This window comes from Taeniopygia guttata, chromosome W (genome assembly GCF_048771995.1).
Source record: "Taeniopygia guttata chromosome W, bTaeGut7.mat, whole genome shotgun sequence".
Lineage (NCBI taxonomy): Eukaryota > Metazoa > Chordata > Aves > Passeriformes > Estrildidae > Taeniopygia > Taeniopygia guttata.
Genome location: NC_133064.1, coordinates 3,259,813 through 3,279,742, shown reverse-complemented (window position 1 = coordinate 3,279,742; position 19,930 = coordinate 3,259,813). Strand labels below are relative to the sequence as shown.

General features: G+C 41.5%; 1 protein-coding gene across 1 annotated transcript in view; it reads left to right on the top strand.

The window, feature by feature from the left end:
* Positions 1-18,541, top strand: part of LOC121468129 (mothers against decapentaplegic homolog 4) — a 36,990-nt gene extending 18,449 nt beyond the window's left edge. Inside the window, exons 8-11 of the mRNA XM_072922953.1 lie at positions 2,749-2,932; positions 8,145-8,313; positions 12,394-12,532; positions 18,316-18,541. Coding sequence (XP_072779054.1) covers positions 2,749-2,932; positions 8,145-8,313; positions 12,394-12,532; positions 18,316-18,527 — 704 coding nt within the window. The 3' untranslated portion in view covers positions 18,528-18,541. The remainder of the gene's footprint in view (positions 1-2,748; positions 2,933-8,144; positions 8,314-12,393; positions 12,533-18,315) is intronic.
* The last annotated feature ends 1,389 nt before the right edge of the window (positions 18,542-19,930 follow it).

Here is a 19,930-nt window from a genome sequence, read left to right as displayed (position 1 = left end):
ATTACACATTAAATATTTATTATTTTTCTCCAATATATATTGGGGGAAAATTATAATATTTATATATTTACGTATACTATATTAATTTTTTTTATTAATACATTATAAAGCACCTCTAGTAAATTGTGCTTTTCTATATTTTTTATGCCACATTACACATTAAATATTTATATTTTTTCCCCAATATATATTGGGAAAAAATATAAATATAATATTTACATATTTATATATAATATATTAATATTTATTTATTAATACATTATAAATCGCCTATGTTAAATGCCACTCTTCTATAGTTTTTATGCTACATGTTAAATATTTATATTTTTCCCCAATATATATTACCTATATTAAATGGTGCCTTTCTATATTTTTTATGGCACATTACAAATATAATATTTATATTTTTTCCCCAATATACATTCAGAAAAAAAAAAATATAATATTTACATATTTATATATAATATATTAACATTTATTTTTTAATACATTATAGAGCACCTCTATTAAATGGCGTCTTTCTATATTTTTTATGCTACATTACACATTAAATATTTATATATTTAATTTTATTTATATTTTTTCTCCAATATATATTGGAGGGAAAAAATTATAAATATAATAATTACATATTTACATATAATATTTTAATATTTATATATTAATACATTATAAAACACCTCTATTAAATTGTGCTTTTCTATATTTTTTATGCTACATTACACATTAAATATTTATATTTTTTCCCCAATATACATTGTGAAAAAATATAAATATAATATTTACATATTTACATAAAATATAATAATATCTATTTATTAATACATTATAAAGCACCTCTATTAAATGGCGGTTTTCTATATTTTATATGCTACATGTCAAATATTTATATTTTTTCCCAGTATATATTCCCTATATTAAATATTGCCTTTGTATATTTTTTATGCTACATTACGCATTAAATATTTATATTTTTCCCCAATATATATGGGGGGAAATTATAAATATAACAATTACATATTTATATATAATATATTAATATTTATTTATTAATATATTATAAATCACCTATATTAAATGGTGCTTTTTTATATTTTTTATGCTACATTACACATTAAATATTTATATTTTTTCCCCAATATATATGGGGAAAAATTATACATAAAATAATTACATATTTACATATAGTATATTAATATTTATTTATTAATACATTATAAAGCATCTATATTAAATGTTGCTTTTCTATATATTTTATCGCATTAAAGATTTATATATTTATATATAATATAATAATATTTATTTATTAATCAATTAATAAGCACCTATATTAAATTGTGCTTTTCTATATTTGTTATGTTACATTAGACATTAAATATTTTTATTTTTTCCCCAATATATATTGGAGGGAAAATTATAAATATACTACTTACATATTTACATATAATATATTAATATTTATCTATTAATACATTATAAAGCACCTCTATTAAATGCCGCTTTTCTATAGTTTTTTTGCTATATACACAATAAATTCGGCAGCCATTTTGCATTTTTTTGGCCATTTTGAATTCCGACATCGACGCCGAACCGGTGACAATTTCGGCGGCCATTTTGGATTTTCTCCGCCATTTTGATTTCCGACAACCAGCGCGCGTCGCCGCCAAATCGGTGACGATTTCGGCAGCCATTTTGAATTTTCTCCGCCATTTTGAATTCTGACGTTGACACCGAACCGGTGACGATTTCGGCAGCCATTTTGGATTTTGTTGACGCCATTTTGAATTCCAACGTCAACGCCAAACCAATGACAATTTTGGCAGCCATTTTGAATTTTCTACGCCATTTTGTGTTCTGACGTCGACGCTGAACCGGCAATCAGTTTTGGCAGCCATTTTGGATTTTGTTGACGCCATTTTGCGTTTCAACGTCGACGCCGAACCAAAGACAATTTCGGCAGCCATTTTGGATTTTCGATGCCATTTTGAATTCCAACAGCGTGTCGCCAAACTGGTGATTTTTTTCGGCAGCCATTTTGGATTTTCTCCGCCATTTTAAATTCCAACATTGATGCCAAACCGGTGACGATTTCAGCAGCCATTTTGTATTTTCTCCGCCATTTTGAATCCCGACAGCGTGTCGCCAAACCGGCGACGATTTCAACAGCCATTTTGGATTTTCCCCGCCATTTTGAATTCTGACAACCAGGATTGCCAAACCGGTGATTATTTTGGCAGCCATTTTGGATTTTCTTCGCCATTTTGAATTCCAATAGCGCATCGCCAAACCGGTGACAATTTCAGCAGCCATTTTGGATTTTCTCTACCATTTTAAGTTCTGACGACGCGTTGCCGAACCAGTGACGATTTCGGCAGCCATTTTGGATTTTCAACGGCATTTTGAATTCCAACAGCGTGTCACCAAACTGGTCACAATTTCGGCAGCCATTTTGGATTTTCTCCGCCATTTTAAATTCCGATGTCGACGCTGAACCGGTGATCAGTTTCGGCAGCCATTTTGGATTTTCTCGACACCATTTTGAAATCCGACATCAGCACCGAACCGGCAATCGGTTTTGGCAGCCATTTTGGATTTTCTCCGCCATTTTGATTTCCAACAGCGCATCACCAAACTGGTGACAATTTCAGCAGCCATTTTGAATTTTCTCCGCCATTTTAAATTCCAACATTGACACCGAACCAGCGACAATTTCACCAAATAATTTTAGATTTTCTCTTTTTTTTCCAGCGCCGGAGTACTGGTGCTCCATCGCCTACTTCGAGATGGACGTTCAGGTGGGAGAGACCTTCAAGGTCCCCTCCAGTTGTCCCGTGGTCACCGTGGACGGTTACGTGGATCCTTCCGGCGGGGACCGGTTCTGCCTGGGGCAGCTCTCCAACGTGCACCGGACGGAGGCCATCGAGAGAGTCCGGTAGGGGCAGTAAAAAAAAGGGAAAATGGCGGCAGCCGCTCGGTGCAGGGCTCTTCTCTGGTTTTAGTTTTAGTTTTAGTTTTTATTTCTGTTTTTATTTTTATTTCTATTTCTATTTTTAGCTTTTATTTCTATTTTTATTTCAATTTGTTACTTTGATTTTTATTTCTAGTTTTATTCTTATTCCTATTTCTATTTTTATTTTTATTTCTACTTTTATTTCTAGTTTTAGTTTTTATGTCTATTTTTATTTTTATTTCTGTTTCTATTTTTATTTTTATTCTTATTTTTATTTCTATTTCTATTTTTAGTTTTAGTCTTAGTTTTAGCTTAAGTTTTATTTTATTTTAATTTTCCTTTTTATTTTTAATTCTATTTTTATTTTTATTTCTATTTCAATTTTTTACTTCTATTTTTATTTCTATTTTTATTTCTAGTTCTTTATTTCTCTTTCGATTTCTATTTTTATTTCTATTTCTATTTTTATTTCTGTTTTTATTCCTGTTTGTATTTCTATTTTTATTTTTTATTTGTATTTTTATTTCTATTTCTATTTTTATTTGTGTTTTTATTCTTATTTTTATTTTTTTTATTTCTTATTTCTATTTTTTATTTCTGTTTTCATTTTTATTTCTATTTTTATTTTTAATTGTAGATTTAGTTTTATTTGTATTTTTATTTTTATTCTTTTTTGTTTAGTTTTATTTTATTTTTATTTTCCTTTTTATTTTTATACTTTTATTTCTATTTTTAGTTTTTAATTTTTATTTCTATTCTTATTTTTATTCTTTTTTTTATTTTAATATATTTATGTTCATTTTTATTTTAATTTTAATTTTTATTTTTATTTTTATATTTTTACTTTTATTTTTATTTTTATTCTAAATTTTTATCTATCTTTTCATTTTTATTTTTTTTTTTTATTTTTATTTCTGTTTTTGGTTTTTTTTATTTCTGTTTTTATTTTTATTTCTATTTTTTATTTTTAGTTTTATTTTTATTCTAATTTTTATCCCTATTTTTTTTTATTTTATTTTTATTTATGTTTTTATTTCTATTTCTATATCTATTTCAATTTCTTTTTCAATTTCTACTTTTATTTTATTTTTTTTTCTATTTTTGAATTTTGCTTTTAGTTTTAGTTTTAGTTTTTTTTATTTTTATTCTTATTTGTATTTTTTTTGTATTTTTATTTTTATTTATGTATTTTTAGTTTTATTCTTATATTCTTATTTTTATTCTTTTTTTATTTCTATTTTATTTCTATTTCTATTTTTAATTTTATTTTTATTTCTATTTCTATTTTCATTCCTATTTTATATGTATTTTTATTTTTATTACTATTATTATATTTTTATTTTAAGCTTTTTTATTTTTATTTTATTTTTATTCTTTTTTTTACTTTTATTTTTATTCTTATTCTTATTTTTATTTATATTTCTAGTTTTTATTTTTTATTTTATATTTTTATTTATAATTTTATTTCTATTTCCATTTTTATTTTCTATTTCTATTTCAATTTCTCATTCTACTTCAATTTTTATCTTTATTTTTACTTGCCCCTCCTCCTCCTCTTCCAAAACAACCGGAACAAAACCTCATCCCACCGTGACATCACCGCGCCCACGCCGCCATTTTGTTTTTCCCCCAACGCCGCCATTTTGCCTTTTTTCCAACGCCGCCATTTTGCCTTTTTTCCAACGCCGCCATTTTACCTTATTTCCAACTCCACCATTTTGTTTTTCCCCCAACACCACCATTTTATGTTTTCCCACCCCGCCGCCATTTTGTGTCCCCCCGACGCCGCCATTTTGCCTTTTTTGTCCAACACCGCCGTTTTGTTTTTCCAACAACGCCGCCATTTTACTTTTCCCCCAACGCCGCCATTTTGTGTTTTCCTACCCCACCGCCACTTTGTGTCCCCCCCAACGCCGCCATTTTGTTTTTCCAACAATGCCGCCATTTTGTTTTTCCCCCCAACGCCGCCATTTTGTGTTTTCCCACCCCACCACCATTTTGTGTCCCCCCAACGCCGCCATTTTCCTTTTTTTCCAACACCACCATTTTGCTTTTTTTTCCAACGCCGCCATTTTGTTTTTCCCCCAACTCCACCATTTCACTTTCCCCCAACGCCGCCATTTTGCTTTTTTCCAATGCCGCCATTTTACTTTTCCCCCAACACCACCATTTTGTTTTTCCCCCAACGCCGCCATTTTGCTTTTTTTCCAACACCACCATTTTACCTTTTTTCCAACGCCGCCATTTTAATTTCCCCTGATGCCGCCATTTTGTTTTTCCAACAACGCCGCCATTTTGTGTTTTCCCCCAACGCCGCCATTTTGTGTCCCCAAACGCCGCCATTTTACCTTTCCCCCAACTCCGCCATTTTACCTTTTTCCCAACGCCGCCATTTTGTTTTCCCCCCAACGCCGCCATTTTACCTTTTTCCAACACCGCCATTTTACTTTTTTTCCAACACCGCCATTTTGTCTTTTATTCAACGCCGCCATTTCACCTCTTTTCCAACGCCGCCATTTTGTCTTTTTTCCAATGCCGCCACTTTTCCTCCAACGCCGCCATTTTGTGTTTCCCCCAAATCCGCCATTTTGTCTTTTTTCCAACGCCGCCATTTTACATTTCCCCCAACGCCGCCATTTTGCTTTTCCCCCCAACTCCGCCATTTTACCTCTTCCCTGATGCTGCCATTTTGTTTTTCCAACAACACCGCCATTTTGCGTTTTTTCCAACGCCGCCATTTTACCTTTCCCCCAACGCCGCCATTTTACCTCTCCCCCAACGCCGCCATTTTAACTTTTTTCCAACGCCGCCATTTTGCTTTTTTCCCCAACGTCGCCATTTTGTGTTTCTCCCAACGCCGCCATTTTGATTTTTCCCACCCCACCGCCATTTTGTGTCACCCCAACTCCGCCATTTTACTTTTCCCCCATCACCGCCATTTTACCTTTTCCACCAACGCTGCCATTTTAAATTCCCCCCAACGCCGCCATTTTGCCTTTTTTCCAACGCTGCCATTTTACCTTTTTTCCAACGCGGCCATTTTATATTTTCCCCAACACCACCATTTTGTTTTCCCTCAACGCTGCCATTTTAAATTTCCCCTCACACCTCCATTTTACCTTTTTTCCAACACCGCCATTTTACCTCTTCCCTGATGCCGCCATTTTGTTTTTCCCACCCCACAGCAATTTTGTGTCCCCCCAACTCCGCCATTTTACCTTTTTTCCAACGCCGCCATTTTGTTTTTCCCCCAACGCCGCCATTTTACCTTTTCCTCCAACGCCGCCATCTTACCTTTTTTCCTACGCCGCCATTTTGCCTTTTTTCCAACGCCGCCATTTTAAATTTCTCCCCAACGCCGCCATTTTATCTTTTTTCCAACGCCACCATTTTGTCTTTTTTTTAATGCCGCCATTTTGTTTTTCCCCCAATGCCGCCATTTTCCCTTTTTCCCAACGCTGCCATTTTACCTTTTTTCCAACGCCGCCATTTTGTTTTTCTCCCAACTCCACCATTTTGCTTTTCCCCCAATGCCGCCATTTTGTTTTTCCAACAACGCCATTTTGTTTTTCCCACCCCGCCGCCATTTTGTGTCCCCCCAACGCCGCCATTTTCAGCCCCCCCAACGCCGCCATTTTGCCTTTTTTCCAACACCACCATTTTTTTTTCCCCCAACGCTGCCATTTTACCTTCTTTCCAATGCCGCCATTTTGTGTCCCCCTAACGCCGCCATTTTGTGTTTTCCTACCCCGCCGCCATTTTGTTGTCCCCCCAATGCCGCCATTTTGTGTTTTCCTCCAACGCCGCCATTTTCCTTTCCCTCCAACTCCACCATTTTGTTTTTCCAACGTTTTTCCCCCAACGCCGCCATTTTACCTTTTCACCGACGCCATTTTGTGTTTTCCCACCCCACCGCCATTTTGTTTCCCCCCAACACCACCATTTTGTTTTCCTTCAACGCCGCCATTTTACCTTTTCCCCAACGCCGCCATTTTGTGTCCCCCCAACGCCGCCATTTTTTTTCCACCAACGCCGCCATTTTGTCTTTTTTCCATTGCCGCCATTTTACCTTTCCCCCCAACGCCGACATTTTGTTTTTTCCCACCCCACCGCCATTTTGTTTTTTCCCCAATGCTGCCATTTTGTGTTTTCCCACCCCACCACCATTTTGTGTCCCCCCAACGCCGCCATTTTGCTTTTTCCCCAATGCCGCCATTTTACCATTTTTCCAACGCCGCCATTTCACCTTTATTCCAACGCCGCCATTTTGTTTTTCCCCCCAATTCCGCCATTTTGCGTTTTCTCACCCCGCCACCATTTTTCCGTCCCCTTAACGCCGCCATTTTGCATTTTCCTACCCCACCGCCATTTTGTGTCCCCCCAACGCCGCCATTTTGTGTTTTCCCACCCCACCACCATTTTGTGTCCCACCAACGCCACCATTTTGTTTTTCCAACAATGCCGCCATTTTGTCTTTTCCTCCAACTTCGCCATTTTGTTTTTCCACTTTTTTTCCCCCAATGCTGCCATTTTACCTCTTCCCTGATGCCGCCATTTTGTTTTTCCAACAACGCCGCCATTTTGTTTTCCCCCAACTCCGCCATTTTGCTTTTCCCCCAACAGCGCCATTTTCCCTTTTTTCCAATGCCGCCATTTTACCCTTTTTCCACCGCCGCCATTTTGCCTTTTATCCAACGCCGCCATTTTTTTTTTCCCCCAACGCCGCCATTTTACCTCTTTTCCAACGCCACCGATTTCCCTTTTTTCCAACGCCGCCATTTTGTCTTTTTCCCAACGCCGCCATTTTACCTTTTTTCCAATGCCACCATTTTGTTTTCCCCCAACGCCGCCATTTTGCTTTTTGTCCAACGCCGCCATTTTCCCTTTTTTCCAACGCCGCCATTTTGTGTCCCCCCAACACCGCCATTTTGTTTTTCTCCCTACACCGCCATTTTACCTCTTTTCCAACGCCGCCATTTTGCTTTTCCACCAACGCCGCCATTTTCCCTTTCCCCCAACACCGCCATTTTGTTTAACCCCAACTCCGCCATTTTGTTTTTTCCCCACCGCCGCCATTTTATATTTCCCCCAACGCCGCCATTTTGGTTTTTCCTCCAACACCGCCATTCTACCTCTTCCCTGATGCCGCCATTTTGTTTTTCCAACAACGCCGCCATTTTGCGTTTCCCCGCAGGTTGCACATCGGGAAGGGAGTGCAGTTGGAGTGCAAAGGCGAAGGGGACGTTTGGGTGCGGTGCCTGAGCGACCACGCCGTGTTCGTGCAGAGTTATTACCTGGACAGGGAGGCGGGACGAGCGCCGGGAGACGCCGTGCACAAGATTTACCCCAGCGCCTACATCAAGGTGGGCGGCGCTTTGTTTTGTTTTATTTTATTTTATTTCATTTCATTTCATTTCATTTTATATTATTTTGTTTAATTTAATGTAATTTAGTGTAATTTTATTTTATTTTAGTTTATTTTACTTTTTATTTTATTTTGTTTTACTTTATTTTTTTTCATTTTATTTTTCATTTTGTTTAATTTAATTTTATTTTATTTTATTTTGTTTTACTTTATTTTATTTTACTTTGTTTTATTTCATTTTATTTTTATTGTATTTTATTTATATTTTATTTCATTTCATTTTATTTTAATTTATTTTATTTTATTTCATTTTATTTTATTTTATTTTATTTCATTTCATTTCATTTTATTTTATTTTCTTTTTTATCTTTATTCTATCTTACTTTATTTTACTTTATTTTATTTTCATTTGATTTCATTTTATTTTATTTTATTTTTATTTTATTCTATTTCATTTTATTTTATTTTATTTCATTTCATTTTTTTTATTTTATATTTTTTATTTCATTTCATTTCATTTCATTTCATTTCATTTCATTTCATTTCATTTTTTCATTATTTTATTTCATTTCATTTCATTTCATTTCATTTCATTTATTTTTATTTATTTCTTTTTATTTTATTTTCTTTGTTGATTTGTTGGGATAACGAGTGGGATTTCTTTGTTTGTTTGTTTCATTCTGACTGGTTGGTTTAATTTTACCGGTTTAATTTCTAACCAGTTTCATTCTAACCGGTTTAATTCTTATCGGTTTAATTCTAACTGGCTTAATTCTAACTGGTTTAATTTGAACCTGTTTCATTCTAACCGGTTTAATTTCTAACCAGGTAATTTCTAACTGGTTAGTTTTGAACCAGTTTAATTAAATCGGTTAGAAACTAACCAGTTAGAATGAAACCAGTTAGAATTAAACCGGTTAGAAAGAAAACCAGTTCCAATTAAACCGCTTTGAATTAAACTGGCTAGAATTAAGCCGGTTAGAATTAAACTGGTTCCAATTAAACCGCTTAGCATTAAACCGCTTAGAATTAAACCGCTTAGAATTAAACCGGTTGAAATTAAAGTGGTTAGATTGAAACTAACCGGTTACAAATTAACTGGTTAGAATGGAACTGGTTAGAAACAAACTGGTTTAAATTAAACCGGTTCCAAATTAACCGCTTCCAAACGAACCGGTTCCAGTTAAACTGGTTAGAAACTAACCGGTTAGAATTAAACCGGTTAGAATTAAACCGCTTCCAAACCAACCGCTTCCAATTAAACCACTTCTAAATGACTGGTTCCAATTAAACCGATTCCAAACGAACCGGTTAGAAACCAACTGGTTAGAATGAAACTGCTTAGAAACTAACTGGTTAGAATTAAACTAACCGGTTAGTTTCGAACCGCTTTAATTCTAACTGTTTAATTCTAACTGGTTTAATTCTATCTGGTTAGTTTTGAACCAGTTTAATTAAACTGGGTAGAAACTAACCGGTTCGAATTAAACCGGTTAGATTGAAACTAACTGGTTACAAATTGACCGGTTAGAATTAAACTGCTTTGAATTAAACCGGTTAGAATTAAACCACTTCCAAACTAACCACTTCCAATCCAACCGGTTCCAAACTAACCACTTCCAAATTAACCGGTTTAAAATAAACCGCTTCCAAACTAACCAGATTAAAATAAACTGGTTTAAAATAAACCACTTCCAAACTAACCAGTTTAAAATAAACCACTTCCAAACCAACCACTTCCAATTAAACCGCTTCCAAACTAACCGGTTCCAATTAAACCGGTTCCAAACCAACCACTTCCAATTAAACCACTTCCAAACTAACCACTTCCAATTAAAGCGGTTCCAAACTAACCACTTCCAAACTAACCGGTTTAAAATAAACTGGCTCCAAATGAACCGCTTCCAATTAAACCACTTCCAATTAAACTGCTTCAAATTAAACCACTTCCAAACTAACCACTTCCAAACTAACTGGTTAGAAAATAACCGGCTCTAATCAAACCGCTTCCAAACAAACCGGTTTAAATTAAACCGCTTCCAAAGTAACTGGTTCCAATTAAACCGGTTAGAAAATAACCAGCTCTAATTAAACCACTTCCAAACTAACCACTTCCAATTAAACCGGTTCCAAACTAACCGCTTCCAATTAAACCACTTCCAATTAAACCACTTCCAATTAAACCACTGCCAAACTAACGGCTTCCAATTAAACCACTTCCAATCAAACTGCTTCCAAACTAACCGGTTAGAATGAAACTGGTTAGAAACAAACCGCTTTAAATTAAACCGGTTAGAAACAAACCGTTTTAAATTAAACTGGTTCCAAACTAACCGGTTCCAATTAAACCGGTTAGAATTAAACTGGTTAGAATGAAACCGGTTAGAATTAAACCAGTTAGAATTAAATTGGCTAGAATTAAACTGCTTAGAATTAAACTGGTTAGAAATTAAACCAGTTACAAATTAACTGGTTATAAACTAACTGGTTAGAATGAAACCGGTTAGAATTAAACCGGTTAGAATTAAACCGGTTAGATTGAAACTAACCGGTTAGAAATTAACCAGTTCCAGTTAAACCACTTCCAAACTAACCGGTTCCAAACTATCCGGTTCCAAACTAACCGGTTAGAATGAAACCGGTTAGAAACAAACCGGTTTAAATTAAACCGGTTCCAAACCAACCACTTCCAAACCAACCACTTCCAAATGAACTGGTTAGAATTAAACCGGTTAGAATTAAACTGGTTAGAATTAAACCAGTTAGAATTAAACCACTTCCAAACTAACCGGTTAGAATTAAACCGGTTAGAATTAAACCACTTTAACCCCCACAGGTGTTGGACCTGCGGCAGTGCCAGCGGCAGATGCAGCTCAGGCCGCCACCGCTCAGGCCGCAGCCGGTTCCATTCGAACCGGTTTAATTTCTAACTGGTTTCATTGGAACTGGTTAATTTCTAACTGGTTTAATTTGTAACCAGTTTAATTTCTATCCCGTTTAATTTCTAACCGGTTTAATTGGAAGTGGTTAGTTTCTAACCGATTTGAATTAAACCGGTTAGAATTAAACCGGTTAGGATTAAACCGCTTCCAATTAAACCGGTTAGAATGAAACCGGTTTGAATTAAACCGGTTAGATTGAAACTAACTGCTTCGAAATTAACCGGTTCCAATTAAACCACTTCCAAACTAACCGGTTCCAATTAAACCAGTTCCAAATGAACCACTTCCAATTAAACCACTTCCAAAGCAACCGGTTCCAATTAAACCGGTTAGAAACCAACTGGCTTGAATTAAACCGGTTTGAAACTAACCACTTCCAATTAAACCACTTCCAATTAAACTGCTTCCAAACTAACCGCTTCCAAACTAACCGCTTCCAATTAAACCACTTCCAAACTAACCGGTTCCAATTAAACCACTTCTAAACTAACCGGTTCCAAACTAACCAGTTCGAATTAAACCGGTTCCAATTAAACCACTTCCAGTTAAACCGCTTCCAATTAAACCGCTTCCAATTAAACCACTTCCAAACTAACCGCTTCCAATCAAACCACTTCCAATTAAACCGGTTAGAAACTAACTGGCTCCAATTAAACTGGTTCCAAACTAACTGGTTCCAGGTAAACCGCTTTGAATTAAACCAGTTCCAAACTAACCAGTTCCAATTAAACCGCTTCCAAACGAACCGGTTAGAATTAAACCGGTTAGAATTAAACCGGTTAGAAATAAACCACTTCCAATTAAACCGCTTCCAAACCAACCGCTTCCAATTAAATCACTTCCAAACCAACTGGTTAGAATGAAACTGGTTAGAAACAAACCGCTTTAAATTAAACCGGTTCCAAACCAACCACTTCCAAACCAACCACTTCCAAACTAACCGGTTAGAGTTAAACTGGTTAGAATTAAACCGGTTAGAATTAAACCTGTTCCAAACTAACCGGTTAGAATGAAACTTGTTCAAATTAAACCGGTTCGAAACGAACCAGTTAGAATGAAACCGGTTAGAATTAAACCCGTTAGAATGAAACCGGTTAGAATTAAACCGGTTAGAATTAAACCGCTTTCCCGCTCAGGTGTTCGACCTGCGGCAGTGCCACCGGCAGATGCAGCAGCAGGCCGCCACCGCTCAGGCCGCAGCCGCCGCTCAGGCCGCAGCCGTGGCCGGGAACATCCCCGGGCCCGGATCCGTGGGAGGCATCGCCCCGGCCATCAGTGAGTATGCAGCTGGCAGGACCTGCGGGGGGAGGGGGGGGGATGGGAGGGTGGGGTGTTGAGCTGCCAGGGCCTTGATGAGTAGGGGTATTGACCTGCCAGGACCTGCCAAAGTATTGGTACTCAGCTGCCAGGATCTTGAGGTGTTGGGGTATTGAGCTGGCAGTACCTGCAAAAGCACTGAGCTGCCAGGACCTTGATGAGTTGGGGTATTGAGCTGCCAGGACCTGCCAAAGTATTGGTACTCAGCTGCCAGGACCTTCAGGTGTCAGGGCACAGGTTCTGAGCTGCCAGGACCTTGAGGGGTCAGAGTATTGATCTGCAAGGACCTTGACCCGTCAGGACCCTGACATTGAGCTGCCAGGACCTGCCAGGGTATTGGTACTGAGCTGCCAGGACTCGGAGCTGCCAGGACCTTGATGTGTCAGGACCCTGAGCTGCCAGGACCTTGGCACTGAGCTGCCAGGACCTTGAGGTGACGGGATATTGAGCTGCCAAGACCTGCCAGGGCATTTCTACTGAGTTGCCAGGACCCTGAGCTGCCAGGGCACTGAGCTGCCAGGGCACTGAGCTGCCAGGACCTTGAGGTACCAGGGCATGGGTGCTGAGCTGCTGGGACCTTGAGCTGTCAGAACCCTGGCACTGAGCTGCCAGGACCTTGAGCTGTCAGGAGCTGCCAGGACCTGCCAGGGTATTACTACTGAGCTGCCAGGACCTGCCAAGGCATTGTCACTGAGCTGCCAGGACCTTGATGTGTCGGGGTATTGAGGTGTCAGGACCCTGAGCTGCCAGGACCCGTCAGGATATTGTCACTGACCTGCCAGGACTTAGAGCTGTCAGGACCCTGGCACTGAGCTGCTAGGACCTTGAGGTGTTGGGGTATTGAGCTGCCAGGACCTTGAGGTGTCGGTGTGGTAAGGTTTCAGGGCACTGAGCTGCCAGGACCTGCCAGGGCACTGACCTGCCATGACACTGTCACTGAGGTGTCAGGACCTTGATGACTCAGGTTATTGAGCTGCCAGGACCTGTCAGGTCCCAACCCATACCAACCAACCCATACCAACCCATACCAACCCATACCAACCCATACCAACCCATACCAACCCATACCAACCCATACCAACCCATACCAACCCATACCAACCCATACCAACCCATACCAACCAACCCATACCAACCCATACCAACCAACCCATACCAACCCATACCAACCCATACCAACCCATACCAACCCATACCAACCCATACCAACCAACCCATACCAACCCATACCAACCCATACCAACCCATACCAACCCATACCAACCCATACCAACCAACCCATACCAACCCATACCAACCCATACCAACCCATACCAACCCATACCAACCAACCCATACCAACCAACCCATACCAACCCATACCAACCCATACCAACCAACCCATACCAACCCATACCAACCCATACCAACCCATACCAACCCATACCAACCAACCCATACCAACCAACCCATACCAACCCATACCAACCCATACCAACCAACCCATACCAACCCATACCAACCAACCCATACCAACCCATACCAACCCATACCAACCAACCCATACCAACCCATACCAACCCATACCAACCAACCCATACCAACCAACCCATACCAACCCATACCAACCAACCCATACCAACCCATACCAACCCATACCAACCCATACCAACCCATACCAACCAACCCATACCAACCCATACCAACCCATACCAACCAACCCATACCAACCAACCCATACCAACCAACCCATACCAACCCATACCAACCAACCCATACCAACCCATACCAACCCATACCAACCAACCCATACCAACCCATACCAACCCATACCAACCCATACCAACCCATACCAACCAACCCATACCAACCCATACCAACCCATACCAACCAACCAATACCAACCCATACCAACCCATACCAACCCATACCAACCCATACCAACCAACCCATACCAACCAACCCATACCAACCCATACCAACCCATACCAACCCATACCAACCCATACCAACCCATACCAACCCATACCAACCAACCCATACCAACCAACCCATACCAACCCATACCAACCCATACCAACCAACCCATACCAACCAACCCATACCAACCAACCCATACCAACCCATACCAACCCATACCAACCAACCCATACCAACCAACCCATACCAACCCATACCAACCAACCCATACCAACCCATACCAACCCATACCAACCCATACCAACCAACCCATACCAACCCATACCAACCAACCCATACCAACCCATACCAACCCATACCAACCCATACCAACCAACCCATACCAACCCATACCAACCCATACCAACCCATACCAACCCATACCAACCCATACCAACCAACCCATACCAACCAACCCATACCAACCCATACCAACCAACCCATACCAACCCATACCAACCAACCCATACCAACCAACCCATACCAACCCATACCAACCCATACCAACCCATACCAACCCATACCAACCCATACCAACCCATACCAACCAACCCATACCAACCAACCCATACCAACCCATACCAACCAACCCATACCAACCAACCCATACCAACCAACCCATACCAACCCATACCAACCAACCCATACCAACCCATACCAACCCATACCAACCAACCCATACCAACCCATACCAACCCATACCAACCCATACCAACCCATACCAACCAACCCATACCAACCCATACCAACCCATACCAACCCATACCAACCCATACCAACCAACCCATACCAACCCATACCAACCCATACCAACCCATACCAACCAACCCATACCAACCCATACCAACCCATACCAACCCATACCAACCCATACCAACCCATACCAACCCATACCAACCAACCCATACCAACCCATACCAACCCATACCAACCCATACCAACCCATACCAACCAACCCATACCAACCCATACCAACCCATACCAACCCATACCAACCCATACCAACCCATACCAACCAACCCATACCAACCCATACCAACCAACCCATACCAACCCATACCAACCCATACCAACCCATACCAACCCATACCAACCAACCCATACCAACCCATACCAACCAACCCATACCAACCCATACCAACCCATACCAACCCATACCAACCCATACCAACCCATACCAACCCATACCAACCCATACCAACCCATACCAACCAACCCATACCAACCCATACCAACCCATACCAACCCATACCAACCCATACCAACCCATACCAACCCATACCAACCCATACCAACCAACCCATACCAACCCATACCAACCCATACCAACCCATACCAACCAACCCATACCAACCAACCCATACCAACCCATACCAACCAACCCATACCAACCCATACCAACCCATACCAACCCATACCAACCAACCCATACCAACCCATACCAACCCATACCAACCCATACCAACCCATACCAACCCATACCAACCAACCCATACCAACCCATACCAACCCATACCAACCCATACCAACCCATACCAACCCATACCAACCCATACCAACCCATACCAACCCATACCAACCAACCCATACCAACCCATACCAACCAACCCATACCAACCAACCCATACCAACCCATACCAACCAACCCATACCAACCAACCCATACCAACCCATACCAACCTATACCAAGCTGCCAGGACCTGCCAAGCCATTAATCTACCAGGACCTTGAGAGTTCAAGCTATTATCCTACCAGGACCTAGCAGGGCATCAAGCAGCCAGGACCTTGAAAGGTCAGGGCATTAATCTACCAGGACCTAGCAGGGCATTAACCTACCAGGACCTACTTAACCTACCAGGACCTACCATAGCATTAACGTACCATAGCATTAATCTACGAGGACCTAGCAGGGTACTAACCTACCAAAACCTATCAGGGCTTTAAGCTACCAGGACCTAGCATAGCATTAACCTACCATAACATTAATCTACCAGGACCTATCAGGGCTTTAACCTACCAGGACCTAGCAGGGCATTAAGCAGCCAGAACCTTGAGAGGTCAGGGCATTAACCTACCAGGACCTACCATAGCATGAATCTACCAGGACCTACCATAACATCAATCTTGCAGGACCTAGCAGCGCACTAATCTACCAAAACCCATCAGGGCATTAACCTACCAGGACCTACCATAGCATTAACCTTCCAGGACCTACAAAGGCATTAACCTGCCAGGACCTACCAGGGCAGTAACCTACCAGAACCTTGAGAGGTCAGGGCATTAATCTATCAGGACCTAGCAGGGCATTAATCTACCAGGACCTACCATAGCATTAACCTACCGTAACATCAATCTACCAGGACCTAGCAGGGCACTAATCTACCAAAACCTATCAGGGATTTAACCTACCCGGACCTAGCAGGCCATTATTCTTCCAGGACCTAGCATAGCATTAATCTACCATAACATTAATCTATCAGGACCTAGCAGGGCACTAATCTACCAAAACCTAGCAGGGCTTTAATCTACCAGGACCTAGGAGGGCATTAACCTACCAGGACCTACCATAGCATTAACCTACCAAAGCCTATCAGGGCTTTAACCTACCAGGACCTACCAGAGCCTTAATCTACCAAAACCTCTCAGGGCATTAATCTGCCAGGACCTAGCAGGCCATTAACCTACCAGGACCTACCATAGCATTAACCTACCAAAACCTATCAGGGCTTTAACCTACCAGAACCTACTATGGCATTAATCTACCAGGACCTACCATAGCATTAACCTATAGTATTAATGTACCAGAACCTATGAAGGCATTAACCTACCAGGACCTACCAGGGCATTAAGCAGCTACAACCTACCAGGGCATTAAGCTGCCAGGACCTACCATAGCATTAACCTACCATAACATCAATCTACCAGGACCTACCAGAGCATTAATCTACCAGGACCTACCAGGGCATTAAGCTACCAGAACCTACGAAGGCATTAAACTACCAGGACCTACCAGGGAATTAAGCAACCAGGACCTACCATAGCATTAACCTACCATAGCATTAATCTACCAGGACCTACCACAGGATTAATTTTGCAGGACCTACCATAGCATTAAGCAGACAGAACCTACAATAGCATTAATCTACCAGGACCTACCAAATCATTAATCTACCAGGACCTACCATGGTATTAACCTTCTAGGACCTACCATAACATCAATCTACCAAAACCTATCAGGACATTAATCTACCAGGACCTACCATAGCATTAATCTACCAAAACCTATCAGGGCTTTAAGCAACCAGAACCTACCATAGCATTAATGTACCAGGACCTACTATAGCATTAACCTGCCAGGACCTACCATAGCAATAAGCTACCGGAACCTAGCAGGGCATTAAGCTGCCAGGACCTACCATAGCATTAACCTACCATTGCATTAACGTACCAGGACCTATCAGGGCATTAACCTACCAGGACCTATGATAGCATTAATCTACCAGAACCTAGCAGGGCTTTAAGCTGCCAGGACCTAGCAGGGCATTAATCTACCAGGACCTACGATAGCATTAACCTACCAGGACCTAGCAGGGCATTAACCTACCAGGACTTATAATACCATTATTCTGCCAGGACCTACCATAGTAATAAGCCACCGGAACCTAGCAGGGCGTTAATCTTCCAGGACCTACCATAACATTAATCTACCATAGCATTAACCTACCAGAATCTAGCAGGGCTTTAACCTACCAGGACCTAGCCATCCATTAACCTTCCAGGACCTTCCCTCTCCCCCCCCCCAGGCCTCTCGGCCGCCGCGGGCATCGGTGTGGACGACCTGCGGCGTCTCTGCATCCTCCGGCTGAGCTTCGTCAAGGGCTGGGGGCCCGACTACCCCCGGCAGAGCATCAAGGAGACGCCATGTTGGATCGAGATCCACCTGCACCGCGCGCTGCAGCTGCTGGACGAGGTGCTGCACACCATGCCCATCGCCGAGCCACAGCCCCTCGATTGATCCTCATTTCCGGTTCCGGTTCTGAGGCCACTTCCGGTTCCATTTCCGGATCTACTTCCGGTCCGACTTCCGGTTCCAGCATAGTTTCCGGATCCTCTTCCGGCTCCAGTTCCGGTTCTGGCACCATTTCCGGTTCCCTCTGGCCCTTGGACGACATTTTGGACACCATGGCCATGGCCGAGCCGCAGCCCCTGGATTGAGCAGCACTTCCGGTTCCAGTCCTCGTTCTACTTCCGGTTCCGGTGCCACTTCCGGTTCTACTTCTGGTTCTGGTGACACTTCTGATCCCATTTCCGGTCCTACTTCCGGTTCCACTTCCAGTTCCGGCGGCATTTCCAGCTCCACTTCCGGTTCTACTTTCGGCTCCGGCGCCAATTCCGGTTCAGTTTCCAAATCCGCTTCCGATTATGATGACATTTCTGTGGCAACTTCCGGTTCTACTTCGGGTTCTGACGCCATGTCCGGCTCTACTTCCGGTCCCGACACCATTTTTGGTTCGACTTCCGGTTCCAGCACAGTTTCTGGCTCCACTTCCGGTTCCAGTGTAACTTTTGGTTTCCTCTTCCGGTCCAATTTCCGGTTCCAGTTCCGGTTTTCGATGCCATTTCCGGTTCCAGTTCCGGCACCATTTCGGGTTCCCACCAACTCTTGGACGAGGTCATGTGCACCGTGAGTGTGGATTGATCGATATCGCCATTTTCGGTTCCACTTCAGTTTCCGGTGCGATTTCCAGTTCCACTTCCAGTTCTGACGCCACTTCCGGTTCCACGTCCGGTTCCATTTCCGACATCATTTCCGGTTCCGGTTCCTGTTCCCTCCAGCTATTGGACAAGGACTTATACAGTGTGCCCATCGCCGAGCCACAGCCCCTGGATTGAGTTCCGATTCCGGTTTCGGCGGCATTTCCGGTCCTACTTCCGGTTCTGGTGAAATTTTCGGTTCTACTTCCGGTCCCACTTGCGGTTCCGGCGACATTTCCGGTTCAAGTTTCGGCTCCACTTCCGGGTTCGACGCCATTTCCGGCTCTACTTCCAGTTCAGACACAATTTCCGGTTCGACTTCCGGTTCCGACGCCATTTTCAATTCCACTTCTGGTCCTACTTCCGGTTCTGATGACATTTCCGGTTCTACTTCCGGTTTCGGCGCCATTTTTTGTTCGATGTCCAGTTTCAGCGTAGTTTCCGACTCCACTTCTGCCTCCAGTTCCGGTTCCAGCGTAACTTCCGGTTTCTCTTCCGGTTCCACTTCCCGTTCCGATGCCATTTTCAGTTCCTTTTCCGGTTCAACTTCCGGTTCCCTCCAACTTTTGGACAATGACTTGCAGACGGTGCCCATGGATTGATTGACATCACCAGTTCCACTTCCGGTTCGACTTCCGGTTCCGGCACAATTTCTACTTCCGA